Source organism: Diaphorina citri, unplaced genomic scaffold (genome assembly GCF_000475195.1).
Source record: "Diaphorina citri unplaced genomic scaffold, Diaci psyllid genome assembly version 1.1 scaffold17, whole genome shotgun sequence".
NCBI lineage: Eukaryota > Metazoa > Arthropoda > Insecta > Hemiptera > Psyllidae > Diaphorina > Diaphorina citri.
In genome coordinates, this window is record NW_007377455.1 from 178,092 (window position 1) to 196,655 (window position 18,564).

Sequence of the window (18,564 nt, forward strand, 5' to 3'; positions counted from 1 at the left end):
CCTTTAGTCCCAATCCACCTAAACTATGCGACCTCAACATTTACACATAATTTGTATTTGTTTGACCATAGTAGGTACCTAATTGTAGCGCCTACACTGTTGGGGTAAAGCCAACCTTTAGTCCCATCCGGGCTGATATTTATGAACTAAATAGGTAGATAAGCACTACACAACAATTTTACAACAGAACAATATTTAAGTAGCAGTTTATAGCACCTGAAAATTGATCTGACAATACAACCTGCTTTATTTTAGTAGGTGTAAAATTTTAGCAGAAAATATATTGTTAGAGCAAAACCATCTTGGCTATGTCCAAGTGGAAATTTTTATTTGTTAATTTTTTATTTATCTCTAAAACTGATGTCTCCAAATGTTAATTTATACAAAGTGAAAAACAATATTGTACCTAGGTAACATAAGAGGGTAAACCCACCAAAAGAAAATAAATTTAAAATGATATTAAAAAAATGAGATCAAATTTTGTACAGTGTACCTAACTACTTATAACTAGTGAAAAAAAAAATTAAATTAAAGGCACTCCATTACAAAGACTTGTTAAGCAATATAAAAATGACTAGCTAAATTTCTTAGAACTGAAATCTGAGAGCAATCCATTGGGTCTGATAGTTAATCTGAAATTTGTGGTTCTTTCTCATTAGGCACTTTTCCACAAAATCTGTCATAGTTTTATTTAAACTTTTCAGACTGACAATCTTGACTATAATTCTCTATATAAAAAGAGAAAATATGTTGATAGTTATCATCACTTTATATTTTCACAAATAGCTTGAGTAATTTTGATACCTACCTTTTAATCAAAATTATTTCTAGAGCAAGGCACTTTCTTACAAGCTGAAGTGAATTTTGAACTAATATTTTTTGAACAACTATGTACAAACTGCAATCTGCTAGCCTCATGTCCTCTTTTTGATAATCTAATGCTGTGGGCGTCACTTCTACTATTAATTAGTATGTTAAGACACTGTATCTCGCCGTTTTAGCTTCAGACAGATAATAATATGCTTTAACCCCCTTCCTAGGTGCCGGGTATTTTCATCTCGAGATTGGTACCAGGTGGCTTGGCAGAATCCACAGGACTACTGGCAGTCAATGATGAAGTACTTGAAGTAAACGGAATTCTGGTAGCTGGCAAGAGTTTAGATCAGGTATGTATATTGATAAGGGACCACTAATTTGAATACCCGCCGAAGATATATTTATGAGAAATCTGTTTTCACCAAAAAATCCATTAACGTCCAAGCCACACTTTAAGATTAAAGGCTTAAGAGTCTTTTTATTTAGAAGGGACTCTTGAGGACATAAAATATTACATTGAATGAACGCATACTTGGCATGGAAGTGAGTTTTATATTTAATTTACAGGTGACGGATATGATGGTCGCAAACAGTTCGAATCTGATAATAACGGTAAAGCCAGCCAACCAGAGAGCAAATATGTCTGTTCCCAGAAGAGGATCATACTCCCGAACGTCACAGTTATCATCCGATTCCCACCAATCTACACAGTCAATAGCCACTACAAATAATTCCGAGGATGATGAACAAGATGAGGTTGTGGACTTGACAGGAATCACATTAGAGTAACCAAAAACATGTAAACTGAGTCTGGAAGAAAATTTCCCTAGCTATAATTTTGGGACTTGGAGCTTTACCTTATAAGGATATGCAGGATTGAACCCTCGACTAATTCCGACATTTTTGAGAGAACTAAAATTGTATTTGTTTTCAGTAAGCATCAAAATATCTATTTCAGGTAACTGACATGGAGAAACATAGGGGAAAGTTGTATATCTAATATATAAAAATTAATGTTTGTGTGTGTGTTTGGACTTTATGCCTGGCCAAACCGCTCATCCAATTGCTATGAAACTTTGTCAACTTATTGCTTGCACTCCCATGAAGGTTATAGGCTATTTCCAGTTTGTTTTTGTTAAGCTATGCCGAGCAAGACCACTAAATGGATAAGTGACATGAAAGGCCATGCCTTAGGGTTTTACTAGCAGAAATCCAGAGCGAAGCGATGGGTTTCAGCTAGTCTAATATATAAAAATGAATGTGTGTGTTTGTTTGTTCGAACTTTATGCCTGGCCAAACCGCTCATCTGATTGCTATGAAACTTTGTCAACTTATTGCTCGCACTCCCTTGAAGGCTATTTTCCGATTCGTTTTTGTTAAGCTATGCTGAGCAAGACCACTAAATGGATGAGTGACATGAATGGCCATGCCTTAAGGATTTTGGCTAGTAATTGATATAAAATAAAACTTCATAATTTAGTCAATCTTAGTTATGTAGTGGCAGAAGTATAGCAAATTCCTTGGGTCATAGTGAGTGATTATACTTTGAAACATACCATAGAAATGTGGCATCTCATTTCCTTTGACATAATAATTTGATTTTCTTCCATATTGTGGTAGAATAATGACAAGTTTAGAATTACTTGATTTGATATTAAATAAACTAATATTTGATTTTCTTCATTTTCAGGAGAAAGTCTGGAAGAACTGAGCAACTATGCATCTTCAAGGTCTAAAAATATTATTTCAACATTCCTGGGTGGAACACCTGGGAAGACAAAATCCCACATTACAATTTCAAATCCCCAAGATTTTAGATGTGTAAGTAAACCACTATGAACTTTGTCATACCATGGTAAACCTTGATTAACTTTTTTATAGGGGATTAAAGGGGGCTCCACTTTTAACAGTCATAAACTGTCAAACTTCTTTGCAAAATTTGGCCTAAATAACGGCCGAACCGTGCCTTCTGGAAACAAGACTTGGGAACATTTTTGATCTACATAATTTATTGAATCCCTGTGTTTAGTTTGATCGACTTTGGCCGAAATCTCAAATCCTGAGTAATGCGAACTCTTTTTGACCTTTTTCAAAGTTTCACCTTAAATAGCGGCCAAACCGTACATTTCCCAAGACCCGACCCGCGGACACTTTTGATCGTCATAAGTTGTTGAATAAGCTCGATTTGCACCATCTACGAGTATGCATCTCGTGTCTTGGATTTGCAGCATCTACAGATTATTCTAGATTATTATTATTCATTGAGTAGCGACAGAAAAAAATACTACCTACAGAATAATAATAATAAAACAGCATTCCATCCATCATTCATCATCACGAAAGTAATGATTAATTTTTCAATCGCCATGACTACATAATATCTAATAGTTATCTATGTATTCATAGAATAGATAACATGACACCCCCGTTCAAAAAAACATAACCGTCCTAAAGTTCATTGACTTCTCAAGCATCATGAGATAGCAGTATTTCTTAATAAGCAAATCTCGCTCCAAACCTCAGTAAAAAAGTCAACCTATGTGCTTGAACCAATTTTGAAAAGTATCTTCAAATTTGGAACTGGGTGGGGTTGAACGATGTTGAGAGTAGGCGATGATAAACATATCAGACATATCAGTGCAAAAGAAGCTAAACTAGGGCTCATAAAGGTTAATAGTTAAATATTAGATACCAAGTACCGATTGAACTTGCAAAGTCCCTTTGAAACATTGTTAAAAGGTCAATTTTATTCTAAGAATGTCATCACACAAAGTATTGATTGGGTGATGGATAAATAAACTTGCTTGGCTTTCGTCTTGATCACAAGATTGGTTTTTCAAGCGGAGTAACATAAAACAAACAAATTTCATATCCCTGTCTAACTGCCCAATATTTCACAGAAGTTAATCCCAAACTTTTACTTTGAGAGTAATCTATATTTTTGGATTCGTCTGTCAAATAAATGCATTCAGGTGTTTACCTGATCTGGAAACAAAGAGGAGGTATTAAGGAAGAAGAGGAAAAAAGAGGGATCAACCTCCATGTTCAATGTTACTTTGATAAAATCTTCTCTAATATGGATTCTTCATCTTGTCCTACCTCTGTCAGTAAAAATAAAATAAACGAAGAACTGGCATGAGCCTCTTCACCTGGTGATGGTAATAACGCAAGACCAAAAGTAGGTCCATCGAGAAAGTCTTTCTCCTGTGTTGTTATTATCAACACTAGTATTATTTCTTCTTTTTTATGTCAGAAGTTATCTCTATGTTATGCGGTTCTGAAATTACTAGTAGGTAGATAGGTTATATCAAGCGATAGGCTGGATGGTTCTGCGAACCGTCAAAGAGATGGATACTACTGATGGTTGTTCGTGAAGAGATAGGTGCCTTTATTTTCGCCTTAAGAAGGGAAAATTTAAATTTTGTAAAATACTAGGTTGACTTTTGTTGTTCATTTAGGAATAGACTTTTGCTAGGTACCTAAACCTATTAGGTTTCATCTTGTCATAATATAACTACGTACAAGAAATTTATAATTTTGATACTTTTTCATTTTTCCTGAAGTTTTTTGTTCCATGCAAGATTTATAGAGTATAAATCTACCTAGATAGAAATTATACTGTTTTGTACATCGTTCTTCAACCATTTAGGCCGTTAGTAAAAACTTCTGTTGCAATAGTGATAGCATAGTGTCAACTTGCATATTTATCTACCCTTTGAAACATTGTTAAAAGGTCAATTCTAAGAATGTCATCACACAAAGTATCTACATACATAACTGTAGTGATTGGGTGATGGATAAATAAACTTGCTTGGCTTTCGTCTTGATCACAAGATTGGTTTTTCAAGCGGAGTAACATAAAACAAACAAAACAGAAGTAGGTCTCTCATTATTATTCAAGCTACTGACAAACGGTGAGTTTTTCAACGCGAATGATACTCAGACATACCTAAGAGAGTTCATGGGCTATATCAGTCGGATGACTTTGTTAATGCAAGTCCTCTAAACTACTTTAAAGGCTATTGAAAAAATTGAAAAACTTGAATAGGCTAAGAAGGAAATGGATAGATGCCACTATAAATACGTATAATATCTAAACCTTGAGAAAATATGAAAAGTAATTTTGGCACATCCTCTAATTAATGAAAGTTAGAAGATGAGAATAAAAAAACATTTTGTTTAAAATAATAAAATCAATCATAATTTATTATGGTAAACGTAGTGAATAAAGTGATTTCGACACATCCACTGACTAATGATTCAATGAAACAGGAAAAAAAGTCATCTCCACTAAATAACAAAGGAGGAAACAATAAAATTACATTATCTACTTTCCTGATTAATAGGACAAGGGAAATTAAAAGGGATTTTGTCACATCCACTAACTACTGAATTACGACAATGGGCGTGGCTAAGTAGGTAGGTATACGTAAAATGACCTGTTCCCAACAAATCACTGAAGTTAAGAAAAGTCATTTGTGGTTGGTAACCGTACCAGTGCCCATCTCAGCACCTTTAGTAAAATTCAGATCGTGTTCATCTCTACAGGAAGCCATAATAAATAACATCAGATTGTCCCTCTTTTCATACCTCTACAGTCTAATTAAGTTACTATACTTGTACTAGGTACTTAATACATTTTTCAAGTAGGTATTTGAAATACTATAGTATAGTGTGTTTTAGATAGGTACTTGAAAAAAGTATTAAGCACACTATACTGACGTTTATTTTGTATCACCAGTCACTAAGCCAAACCGTGATTCATCGCCTTCCGACTGGAATAATTGCAAGAATCAAGAACAACTTTTACTTAACCCAGTTTCTCTGGAGTTATTGACATTGTATCATGAAGAGAGAGTTAGGAGGAAATGAACAGTTCGTTTACCTTTTGATATTTCTTCCATGGACGAGACAGAGCTAGGGGGGATCTCAGAGGGGAGGACTGGTGGTCCATTGAGGAAAATGTTGAGGTTGGTGAAGAAATTTGATTTTAGATACACGAGTGAGTCAAAATTTTGATTCTCCATAGTCCAGAGGAAAAACTTGATTGTAGATCCAGAAAGTTATTTAGATAAGTTGTAAGATATACATAGATATGCGTAAGTAAGATTAATCTATCAATTCCTCAAATATTTCTATCATCCTCTCGTGGGCCAATATCTTCCTAAAATGTACCCTCTTCTCTTACTTCCTTTTTTTCACTCGTCAGTTAGGTGGGTAATCTCTTTTGTTTCAAACTACCATCCAATTGGATAAAGAGATGATTGGAGGCAGTAGAGAAGATGTAAACTTGTTGAAGTCCTCAGACTCAACTTAAGACTTCTTACAAATCCCCAAAGTTCCTATCTCCTGCCCTGTTTCACCTATATTATCTCGATAATGCTTCAAGACTTAATTAAATAATAATAATATTTACTTCTTATCTATATTGTTAATACAAGTCTTATATTGTTGATGGAGTAAAAGCTTTCTTTATTTTGTAATTGTTATTATTTTCGAGTTTAGGTTGGAGTCAATGGTTCTTGAGTTAGGAAGTAGGCAGGTACCTACCTACCTCTGTATAAGAAGGTGAAATAATTGATCAGGCGAGAAACTACTTTTATTAACTAAAAGTACCTACTTATCTGCTCAAAATATAAACTGCAACATAGCAGGCCTGAAAGAGATGTTCATCATTCTGTAGGAAAGAAAGACCTAGATGTAGTCTGATCAAAAGTCCAAAATTAGATAGGTCAATACCCCGAGATAACTTCTGATTCTGATTCTGCATGCAGGATTCATGATTTTATATAGAAAGGGAATTATTTAAATTTATATTAACAACACACATAAATGTGTGAATCGTTGATTGTAAAAAGGGAATTAGTCCAAAATGTAATTTTTCAGGAGAGGCAAAATACTGTTCTGTATGGAAACTATTGGACTAAAACAAATCAAATAAATATACGTTATCAAGGACTTCTTTGCGGTCATTTTCTATTGAAAATTTTAAAATTCGGCTCAGGAATAAGGCTCCTGGGGGCCATTATGAAAAGTGGACTAATCCCCTTTTTACACTCAGTTACATTTTCACCGACTTTTTTTTTATTTTTACCGTACCCATTTAGAGTACAAGTCTGTATGATTATAATTTTAACTAGCTAGTGCCCTAGTAAACAATGAACCATCATTATTACTACCTTAGGAAATCAGAAGGGATAGTTAGTATGTTTTTTGTCTTTTTTTTAACAGAGAAAAATAGGCAATGACTGCAATTTCAAGAAAAATAGGTAGGTATACATGTTTTTTCTTTATTATTTTCGGATAATTTTTAGTCAATTCGGTTGCAATACTTTCCTTGGTCATTATTTAGCCAAAATTAACAATAAAATTTAGGTTTGTCGGACAACTCCCATTTTTATATTAAACGAACCGTCTACCCATCAGGAATCTAAAACTGTAAAAAAGTGAAATTCGAAAATATGTGACTAATCCCCTTTTTACACTCAGCGATTCATGAAGGTAAAAAAAATGGGTCAACCAAATAGCTTTCAGATAGATTTTAGCAGCAAACAGTTAGTACTTAATACTCACCCTATTTCATCACTCAATGAGGATGTGAACATTGTGAATCTCGATCATTCTTACGCCACAAAAATCACCGAAATTGTTGACCGCCTAGTCACGCTTGTCAAGGAAAATTTGCATTTTCAACAACATAATAATGCTTCCTCTAATGATCATAAGAAAGAATGATGTACAGTAAAGAATGATATTATACAAAGAAAAAATGTTATGGCCTGATTCTTGGCGAGTGAACTCAGTACTAGGTTATTTCATACCCAAACCACAAGAAAAGAATGAACCCAGGCCATTGGCTGTAAGGAGGAAATCACTTTCTTGGATGTGATCGACTCTGCTGGAAATCGAACCCGGGGCCTCCGGTGTGCAAGCCTAAAATATTAGAAAATAATAACATTAGAGTAAACCCACGGGCCACAGAAATAATAATGAGAACAAAAAAAAAAAAAAAAAAAAAAAAAAAATGTCAAATATTTTGTAGAAAAATAAAAAAACTCCCAATTTAAAAAAAAAAAAAAAAAAAAAAAAAAAATAGTCTGATCATTTGTAGTAAAATAATAATAATCCCAGCTTACTTTTGAAAAATAGCTCCCCAACCCCTTTTGCATCATAACGGTAAGACATATAAATGTACTAATGTAAATGTATTCAGACTATTCAGCTATTTACGTAGGTACCTACTATCTTTATAATTCCAAATCTAGGTCCGTAAAACAAGCTTTTCCTGTCTGACGAGCAACTAACTAGGTACATACAACCAAGACTATAGCAAAATAACTAGAGCACCAATAACTTAAATTGAGCGACTCGCTTTTTACTGAATACGTATAGTTATAGGTAGAGGTAGGTACTGTGGAGTTATTTGCCATAAAACAAGCACCAAGCCCAGGACAAAATGGTAATAACTAGGTAGTACCTAAAAAATGAAGATAATATTTTTGATGTGCCTCAAGTAAAATAAAAAAAAAAACGGTTTCAGAATTTTCATATTCTTTTTCCATGTAATAAATATGCTTCTATGGGTCTCTTTGTAGATATTTGATACGATTATGATTTGTATTACAAGCTTATGAGCTATAAAAATACAATCAGTAATCAGAAAGTTTTACAGGGCAATAACTTCACCGATATCATCTTTGAATTGAGATACCGGTATGCTACACGAGGCATGCTATGTAAGCCATGCTAACACGGACCGGACACTATGCTGTATTCAAATCAAGCTCCAAGTGGCTACGAGTTACCTACTCACACAACCGGAGGCTTTAAAAATGTGTGCTTTTCAAATTATCAATCTTATAATGCCTTAGTATGAAATGGGGTCAACCAGCTAACTTGAAGTCTCATAAAAAATGTCTGAGTACCCAAGACCCAAGATCTATGTCTTTCTAGTAGAAATCTTATAGACATAGACACAGCAATAGAAAAAAAATATTAGAGAGCTAGGAAGGAATGAAGAAATAGAAGGGAGAGAAGTGGCTCATATCACTAGCAAGAAATCTGCTATCTTTCAAACTCTTTTCACAATCTTTGGTCCTTGAAGATCAGGGGCGCATAGAGCTATCATATTACTTCAGGTGCGAAACCGCATAATATATCTTCAAATATTAAGCGAAAAGAGAGCATGTTAGCGACCAGTAGCAGCATTTCAAGTTGACAAAATAGCAAAAATACAGCTTCACCACAAAGAAACAATATTTAAATGAAAATTTACTTTGTTATGACCAGCATGACCTAGGCAGATGACGCTACGTGTGAAGGTTCAATAAACGAGGTCATTATGAAGTTCAAAACACCAGACATGCCCCAATGAAAGCACTATGATCCAACAGCTGACAGCGAATCCGATGAAAGAATTTCTTCCTCGACATAAAAAGATTATAATAATTATTACATGTTTCTTCTTATTATTGTAACAAAAACTATCCAAACATAACAGTAATCTTTCTACGTTTGTAGGTCAGTAGGTAGTGCCCGAGCGTACTGTAAATGTAAACCTAAATACGACGAGAAGAGAAGGAAGTCGTGTGATAATAATAATAAACTCGACTGAGTTCTTTCTCTCTGCTCAACCTCTTCAGGAGGTACCGGGTTCGGATCCCGCTATACAAACAAGAACGAGACTATTGGGTTCTGAATGTTGTAACTTAAAATTAAGACGAATCTTTTCCTTCTAGAAGAAATGGGGATAGAGGGAACTTTTGAAAGTTAAAAATGGAGCTCATGGATTATCGAAACTCATGGATTATCTATCCCAAAATTTTATTCGGCGAAAAGTCTTTGGGTAACATACTGTAGGTACTCAAAGGTCAAAAAGCCTAGGTATAAGTTCACAAAAAGTCACTTCGCCTGAATCACATCTGTCTTGTGAAAAAGTCCTTTGATTTTCAATGCAGGGTCAGGGATTTGATGACCCATTTCCTGACAGGAATAATTTTCCTGTCATTACAATCGAGCAGGGTTCACTTCACGGTCTGACTTTTAGAACTTTCCTTATCTCATCTTTACTAACCTTCGGATCATCGTCTTCCTGACTCCTCATATACCTATCTAGCACAATAGATAGTTGTCCTATGATCAGCCATTTACCATATAGGTAAGAGTGAGTACCAAGTTACCATTCTCCCTTGACATTGTAGCCATGAACCTGAATAGTATCAAGGTACGGAGGACGAAAGAGCTGTCTTACTTCCAGAAAGAAATTATCCGGTCTTGTGTCAAGTGTTACTCGAAGAAGTATTACTCGATTATTTTTTATTATTATCATCATTAGTTTTGTGCTTATTACATTTTTAATATTATGTAAAAAAGTAGGGTATTGGGAAGATGAATTTGTTAGATTAGGTAAAATCATTGCTTATTTGAGGTCATTCCAATCCCCAGGTTTTTTTTAAAATAATTTTGGTTAAAAGTCGTAGGAATTTACCTAAATTTGACGGAGCACAGTTTGATTTCAAAGATATATCATAAACCTAAGAAGAGAAGTTCCGACTTCAGGGTTGAATTACGAGTATTATCAGTAATAATAATCAGGAATTTATGTTACGGGAGACTACTCAAACGGTTACATTAAAAATAGTAAAAAAAAGACGCTAAATTTATTTACGCTTCTGGGCAAAGTCTCTCTTTGGTTTGCCCCATTAGTGCTGAACTGTCTCTCAAACTGAATCGTACCATACCTAACGGTCGTAACGGACTTGCGGGCTGAAAACCGAACAATACAATGCGTTCTATACAGTGTATAAGGCCCAGGATTATAAAAGCGTCAAGTTCTATTTATAAATATCAAAAGTCCAATGTTCCTATAAATCACATGGCGGTATCAACCCATTTTTAACCCGCGGTGTGCTCCAGTTGTCATTAACACCTGCGTGGGGAATTCTCTGAATATTTCATATACCTAAGAAGGAAGGTATTTGTTGTGAAGGTACCTCCTTTTATTTGGCTCGTACTTACACATTAAACAATAATATGATTTACCATGTAGATTTGTAGAAGGTTCTAAGTCCTTACAACTGTTTATCGCGGTTTACGAGTAGTTATCAGTTCCTAGCATAAGATATAGGTAATTGATCTTCTAGCCAAAAATATAATGAATGAGTAAATATTGTTACGAGTATGTACTTATTCTTGCTACTCTTAAACTGTCCTATTTATAACTAGAATCATAATAATGTAGTCAGGTAAGTAAACTTTAGAAGGTACTTGAAAAATATAAAGTAAAAATGGGATGGTAATAATGATGATAAACGCTTGAGTAAACCATTCAGATCCTTCTTGTAAACCTTCTCCATTCAATGCATTACTTGCACAAATGTGCCATGGTTTGTCTTCTATTCTTTCCAGCCCTAAAATGGTTGCTATTTTGACTGTAGACAAGGAATCCCTTAAATCCATTTTGTTAGCAAAAAACAGAATTGGTATTCTACGAGTAACAATGTCTGGATGTTGGAGAAGAATGTCAAGTTCATCTCGCACTACAGCTATCCTCAGGGTATCACTACTGTCTATCACAAATATAATGCCTTCACTCTCTCGGTAATAGTGTTCCCATAAGTCACGATACTTCCCATGCCCAGACATATCAAATGCAGTGAAACCAACATTGTGATCTGAAAAATAAACACAGAAAAAAAGGCAATTAAAGAAGAGGCGGATTTTACAAATACTTCATGGAGTTAGGATAACATGGAAGTACTTTCACAGATAAATAGGTCATACGAGGAATACTTACATTTAAATTTCTCAACATTGAGACCAACAGTTGGTACTATGTTCAGAACTTTATCTTCTTCAGATTTCAAATGGTTAACAATGGTAGATTTACCACTGTTGTTCAAACCAAGGATTAGAATTTTGACTTCTTTCTTCTTTATACCCAAAATATTAGCCAATTTTCCAAACAGTTTCATATCTACTGATTCAATGGAACAACCAGCATTGAGGAGGCTAGCTAGATGTTCAAAGTGAAGGTACCTCAGTAAATAAGTATCTGAAAAATAAAAGAAAATCAGTAGTACTAAATCTCAAGTTGTAGGTATCAACCAACTATAAATTCTTCTGCTGAAGTAGTTTCATGGAACAGATTAGAAGTAGTTTTAAAGCTCTAAAGTTATTTTTGAGATATGGGTATATCTCAAAAATAAAAGATAAAATTTGTTAGAGAGACCAACACTTTACTAGGTAGGTACCTACTCCAGTCCTTACCATCACCAAAACCTTGAGTAGAGGTACCTATCTCCTGAAAAAATCCTTCCTTTGTGGAAATCCATTGAATTTCAACTTTCCATACAAGGAAAATGCAAAACTGAAATGCTCCACCGTTAATCCAAAGTGAAGATGAACTTAAAAGACAACTATTACTAGTATTACTACTATCAGCAAGTCAGGCAAAATTGAAAATTGAATTCAAAATTCAAATTTAACCAAAAATAGGTACCAAAATGATGAAAAATTGATAATGATGAATGATGAATGCTTATCATTTATGTTGTCACACTTTTTTTGTTGTCTCTCTGCTGTCCACTCTGCATACCTCCGTGGATACATTACCTCTGTGGGAATACAACTTCTCTGTGGATGTATAAAAAATTTCATTCATTCCAAATTCCAAATCAACTTCAACATCAAAACACAAAACTAGACACTTGTTTAACCTTTTTTTACTTTTAATTCCTAAATCATTTTAATTTAATTATTAATGATTAAAGAAAAGTTTTAGATTTTCGTCATCCGAGTGTTTTATAATTACCTACTTGTCATTACAATGACCACAACCGAAAAAGTGCACATAAAAAGCAAGGTATGTTCAAACTTCAACCAAGTAGGTACCACCCCCTAAATTTTCAAAGCATGAATATTTTTTTTTACCAAGTACCTACTTTCATATCCCTGTCTAACTGCCCAATATTTCACAGAAGTTAATCCCAAACTTTTACTTTGAGAGTAATCTATATTTTTGGATTCATCAGGATACCAGTCACATATGTACTCATGCTACATAGAAACAGCATGATCAAATTGTTCTCCTTGCTTAGTCACTTCCTTTATAACTCGTATTATGTGATGTGATGAGCTATGTATTCTCTGGCACTATGATGATCAGTATTACTCATGAGTACAATACTGTGTTGAATAACAATGATAATGTGGTAAACAGAGTTATAAATAGATTCTCAAACTTGTGAAGGAAGGTTTGTATGATTGAATAACAGGAATGAAAAGATTTATCCAGAAAGTACCTTCTTTGTTGGTCTTTACTCTTGAGACCTTTTATTTATTTCTACAAATAAGGTCTTTCCAAAGAACAACATACCTTTCTAGAGGATCTTTAGACCCTTTTGATGACAGGATAAATTAATAGCCAGGTCTATTCGCAAGTGTTAATACACCTCTGAGAATGCTCAAAGATTATACTCAAACAGTATCTGGGTGTGTCTAGAAGTTAACAAACACTAACATCTTCAGATCTTGAACATGGCTATGTTGTTTGTTGAGAAACCGTAACCCAAGTGGAACAGTTTAAACCAAAGTTCAACATTCAAAATTGATATTTTCTTGCTGAGCCATGAACCAGACTAACCTTGGTTGCAAAGCTTTTTTTTTTTTTTAGTTTCTTTTTTGTTAAACTGTAGTTTCAATGTTTTAAGAAATAAAACAGAGCTAACTAGACCAAACCAAATTTTTTCCAGACATACAATGGCAGAGATTCCCTTGAGCTTGTATTGCACACTGTTGTATTTTTTAAATGTTAATATTTATTTTTATTCTCTTTCAGTTTGATGCAGAGTTTAGAAGATTTTCAGTTCCTAAGCCAGATATAAGCACTTATAATGAATTCAAAATCCTAGTTGAAAAATTACATCACTTGGATGAAATTCCATTCCATCTAACATACATTGCAACGGATGGTGATCTGCTTCCTATAAACAATGATTCTAATCTGGGCAAAGCATTATTAAATTCATTCCTAAGAGTAATAGTTCAAAGAAAAGGTAAGTATTAAGTAAGAGAACTAAAATTGTATTTGTTTTCAGTAAGCATCAAAATATCTATTTCAGGTAACTGACATGGAGAAACATAGGGGAAAGAGTCAACCTATGTGCTTGAACCAATTTTGAAAAGTATCTTCAAATTTGGAACTGGGTGGGGTTGAACGATGTTGAGAGTAGGCCACAGAGCCGCTAACCGAACGCTGAGCCAAAATAATACAATTCATTATTTAATACAATGATAATGTTAAGTAAACCAGCATTATCTATCTCTTCAATGATCTCTGGGCTTGTAGTTTGTACAGTTAATTGCGGTTTTAGGGTCAGAAGATTGGCAACTAGAATCTCTTTAACTTTTTCATTAATCTCTCAAGTACCGCTACTTATTATTTACTCGTCTATTAAGCTAGTCATACGCTATGGCACAGAGCCATTTATAGGTATTAGGTATTACCTATCGTTTTCTATAGTAATATTAGAATTGAATGAGTTTCGTCTAAAGATAATACTCATCTATTGAATTATTTTCATTAGATTTATTCAGCAACTAAAAAAGAAAAATTGTCATCTCCACTAGAAATGATATAAGCATTGGGCATGGAACATTACGTAAAGTGATTCTGTCATCTCCACTACTCGCAAAGAAAATAATAGTCTACCTACGTATGACTAACCCTCCCTCGATCCCTCTTGATATTAGGTCCTTTTTTATATTATTAAGATTATTTAAGGTATTCAAAAGTCCGACCGAAGGAAAGTTGTGAAATTCATATTACTACTAGAAACTGCGATATTGTATTAATTTCTTTCGTCTTATTTTAAAGTAGGTAAATAAAAATAATAGCAGATTCAAACATCACCTGAGGTTTGACACGAAGAGGCCAACCAACACTTCGAAAAAAACCTAATGTTAAAAAGAAGTAAAATATTACTTTACTAGGTTCTTAATGGTAACAAATTGAAAGAGGTTTAAGCATAACACAATAACGGGACCTTAGAATGTAGCATTCTGCTCGCTTCTGGAGCCAACTATCTTATATGACACCGTTTTTATTATCATGCTGAAATGAAGTCCATGCTGTATTTTAGTATGTGTACTAGTTTCTCGTTACTGAATCGGTTTGCTGGACACCAGGATGGACTGTTACATACATAAAATCTGTAAACTATTGGTGTGCTGTGGGTATTTATGCATTCAGATTCAACAGGATAGTTTGCTCCTAACAGGATGATAATTTCTCCAGTTACATCAGCTGAAAGGACTTGTCTTCAGTCTATACCTATCTGATATTAGGTACATAGGTACCTACAATCTTTATGAAAGAACATGGCATGTAGGTTGGACGTAGGTATAACGTAAACGGGCTGTAGAAATTCTTCAGTATTGATTAGTTTCTAGCGCCTAGTAATCGATCTATGTATGCAATGTGTTTTACACTTCATCCATACCGTGATGTAATAACAGCACATCCACCTAAACTATGCATCGTCATAAATTATCGAAGCTCTCTGCAAAATTTGAGCGACCTGTGGCTAAAAGTACAGTCCTGAGAGCCACTGATTCCTCTTGAGCTTTTTCCCACTATAGCCCTAAATAACAAAACTTTGGTCCTGAATAACAGCCGAACCGTACTGAAGTAGAAAAAAAAATAATGGAAAACCCTTTTCTTTCAACAGGTTTCACAAATCATTGATGTAGACGTAGTACCAGAAACCTGTCGGCGGGTTCGCCTACTCAAATCTCCCAACTCAGAGCGACCCTTGGGATTCTACATCCGGGACGGAACAAGCCTGCGTGTCACTTCTACTGGTCTAGACAAGGTAAATAGTTATGGTCTTAACTCTTAACAATCCACAAATAACTCTCCTTTTGAAATCAAATAGGAACCCTATTAAAAAATAAATACATAAATTAAAATAAAATAAATAAATTTGTACCCAGTTAGTTTTTTTTTTTTTTTTTTTTTTGACATTTTTGAGCAGTAATGTTTCTAGTGTTATTCAGTGTTGTGTGAATAGAAAGAACTTGAACGTTCGAAGAGTGTCCTCTTTGAGAGTTCCTCAGTACCTAAAGGCGCTAAAATTACTGCTGAACTTGAAGGTTCTAAGTTAAATCACATTAGGGCGATACATGTGATGACTTTTATTTGGAAAAGATAAAATTTTGTGATACTCGAAATATAATGAAATTATTTTATGTTGACCATCTATCAATATGAAGCAATGGCATCTTGTACTTAATGATCAGTTTCAATCACCTCCTTTGTGCTAGCAAAATCGAAAATACAAAGCTGAGGGTAAATGCTATGATTAGCATATGCAATAATTTATTATATGATGGTCAGTGATATACATATCACGAAATCTATGTACTATACTGTGCTAGCAAAATCGAAAATACAAAGCTGAGGGTAAATGCTATGATTAGCATATCCAATAATTTATTATATGATGGCCAGTCATATACATATCACGAAATCCAAGGTTTGAAATATGGAGAAACTACGAGTATTCTGGAGCTTCCTGAGTCTAATTCTCAGCAGTGTAGAAACTCGTGTACTTGGATTTTGGAGGATATTTTTTAATACTTTTAAGTTGTTCCTTTATTCTCCTATCATTAGCTTATTGAACATTTCAGGCCCGGGTATGAAGGTTCATGTTGAAATTATTGAGAACTTTTAAGCATACAAAGAAGATTTCAACCTAAACGTGTGTTCCTGGACCTTAGTGATGTCACGTCGGTACTTAATAATATATATTACTTTCTTTATTATGTATACCTACTGTATTTGTATCTGTAACCCCTAAGTGTATAATTTATATTGATAACCTAATCAAATACTGCAATCTTATACTTTGTAGCTTTTACATGTTTATTAGCTGTTGTGATAATTCAAAGAGACCGTCATTTCAGTGCCCTTGAAATTACACAATAAATATTACATAATAATTTCATAGTTGTTATTTTTTCAAAGCCTAATACCTTGTATCTTTAATACCTCTTTGTATATTTAATTCTCATTTTAGTGATAACAAATTTTATTATTTCTTTTGTACTTATAAGTGCCTTTTCTCCCCTGAATGAATTTGTACCCTAAATGCCGAGTCACATAAAGTCCATATCTTAGGAATGTGAATTAATAACCTGCTATAATTTAAATGATTTTCATATTCGTTGTCTCTGTCTTATTTTATGTTGTACATGATGACTTGACAAAATTTTAGAGTTGTAGAATAGACTATAGGTAAACTTGTTAATTTACCTTTTTCTTCTTCCTCTGCTGATGAACGAATTTTAAATATTAACATAGGTAATTTATGTCCGCCTGCATTTGCAAAATAGTGTTGTTATATTAACTCTCAGGTTGATGTAAAGACTATTATTATGTCAGCTACTTTAGGAGGATAAACACCTTCTACTTTACCTTGAAATTTTGCTATACTTTCTTCAGCCCCTGGGAGTTAATCTAACATTCTTTATATCTGTACTTTCTGAGAATAATTTTATTCCGTCCATAGTAGATTATACGAAAGTTGACTCAGTTTCAAACTCCATTTTATGTATTTTACTTTTTTTTTACTATTAGTAATAAATTTACTACTCTCTTATGGTTTTATATGTCTTTGATTAACCATACAAACAGAAATAACTATAGATATTTAAATATGTCCTCTATTTGCGTTGGATAAAGTTAATATTAAACTCTCTAATGAATTTTATAATATCGAGCTTATTTTTCTATTACAAGAAACAGTGAAAGATCATTCTGCGTTCTGTACAAAGTTCATTGATTTCTTTATGTGTAATCTGACTGCAAAAAGTAGATATAATCAGCTAAAGTTGGATAGTATTATTATGTGTGACTGTGTAAAATGTTATTTAAATTGAGAATTTTATTTTTAATATCCAATGGTTAAAGAGCTAATCATGTTGAGTTATCTTTGAACATATTTATGTCATTGTTTTAAAAATCTAATAATTTTTGTACAGATTATATTTTTGAGAAGAATTTCTTCAACGAATGTTATAAATTATTTTAAAATAAATGAATTGAATTTTATAACCATGATAAAAGTTCTACTTCGTATTTCATCCCCCCCCCCTTCATTGGCAAGCTTATTGGTCGGGTAGCTTCTGGGGCTACTTCCTGAAAGGAACTTCTCATTTTGCCATTGAAATTTGTTCCTTTAACGAGTTTCTCATAAAATTTCGAGAAGTAAAAAAAAAAAAGTTTATGAAGGTATTTAGGTAGGTACGTACTTTGCATTTTAAAAGAAATATTATGATGAGTATGAAATGATATTTTTAAATGCCCACGAAACGCCCTATACCTATTACAAGGGTAGAATAGAATTAGAACAGGGAGTTTTGGCACATCCACTAACGTTAATATGAAAACATAACGTATTATACGTTATCATGAATAGGGAGTTTTGGCACATCCACTAACGTTAATATGAAAAGCATAACGTATTATACGTTATGATGAATAGGGAGTTTAGGACTATAACTTTCAAACAGTTGGTCCAATGGATCAGTTGCAAATGGGTAAAAATTATAAATAAATGGTTTATTCCTATGTAAAAAGTTGGGAAAAATCCAAATCTGAGGTCAAAACTCCGAAAAAATAACTGTAAAAGGTCGAAAATTAAGTTTTTATTTTCCGTTCTAATGAAAGAGTTCAAATATGTGTGA

General features: G+C 33.6%; 2 protein-coding genes and 1 long non-coding RNA gene across 3 annotated transcripts; 2 read left to right on the forward strand and 1 right to left on the reverse strand.

Moving 5' to 3' along the window:
* Positions 1-279: 279 nt before the first annotated feature.
* On the reverse strand, positions 280-12,316 carry LOC103507713 (ADP-ribosylation factor-like protein 6). Its single transcript, XM_017443481.2, has 4 exons — positions 12,085-12,316; positions 11,612-11,869; positions 11,139-11,489; positions 280-795 (listed from the first exon to the last, which is right to left on the reverse strand). Exons 2-4 carry the CDS (start codon positions 11,787-11,789, stop codon positions 764-766), a joined length of 561 nt encoding a protein of 186 aa, XP_017298970.1. The 5' UTR covers positions 11,790-11,869; positions 12,085-12,316; the 3' UTR covers positions 280-763.
* Positions 1,035-1,715, forward strand: LOC113466780. Its single transcript, XR_003391074.1, has 2 exons — positions 1,035-1,166; positions 1,384-1,715. It is a non-coding gene; the product is annotated as an uncharacterized LOC113466780 (long non-coding RNA).
* A 180-nt stretch (positions 12,317-12,496) lies between the features above and the next one.
* On the forward strand, positions 12,497-15,716 carry LOC103507724 (partitioning defective protein 6). The gene is made up of 4 exons (XM_026822347.1): positions 12,497-12,679; positions 13,655-13,871; positions 13,918-13,937; positions 15,546-15,716. Exons 1-4 carry the CDS (start codon positions 12,644-12,646, stop codon positions 15,714-15,716), a joined length of 444 nt encoding a protein of 147 aa, XP_026678148.1. The 5' UTR covers positions 12,497-12,643.
* Positions 15,717-18,564: the final 2,848 nt, after the last annotated feature.

What these genes read in the sequence shown, in the direction of transcription:
- LOC103507713 (XM_017443481.2), bottom strand. Translation starts at nt 11,789, where the DNA reads ATGAAACTGTTTGGAAAATTGGCTAATATTTTGGGTATAAAGAAGAAA. An exon ending in CAATGTTGAGAAATTTAAAT is followed by an intron (nt 11,490 to 11,611) that starts GTAAGTATTCCT and finishes TTTATTTTTCAG; the next exon opens with ATCACAATGTTGGTTTCACT. An exon ending in ACAAGAAGGATCTGAATGGT is followed by an intron (nt 796 to 11,138) that starts TTACTCAAGCGT and finishes TAGGTATCAAAA; the next exon opens with TTACTCAAGCTATTTGTGAA.
- LOC103507724 (XM_026822347.1), top strand. Translation starts at nt 12,644, where the DNA reads ATGACCACAACCGAAAAAGTGCACATAAAAAGCAAG. An exon ending in AGTAATAGTTCAAAGAAAAG is followed by an intron (nt 13,872 to 13,917) that starts GTAAGTATTAAG and finishes GTTTTCAGTAAG; the next exon opens with CATCAAAATATCTATTTCAG. An exon ending in CATCAAAATATCTATTTCAG is followed by an intron (nt 13,938 to 15,545) that starts GTAACTGACATG and finishes TTCTTTCAACAG; the next exon opens with GTTTCACAAATCATTGATGT.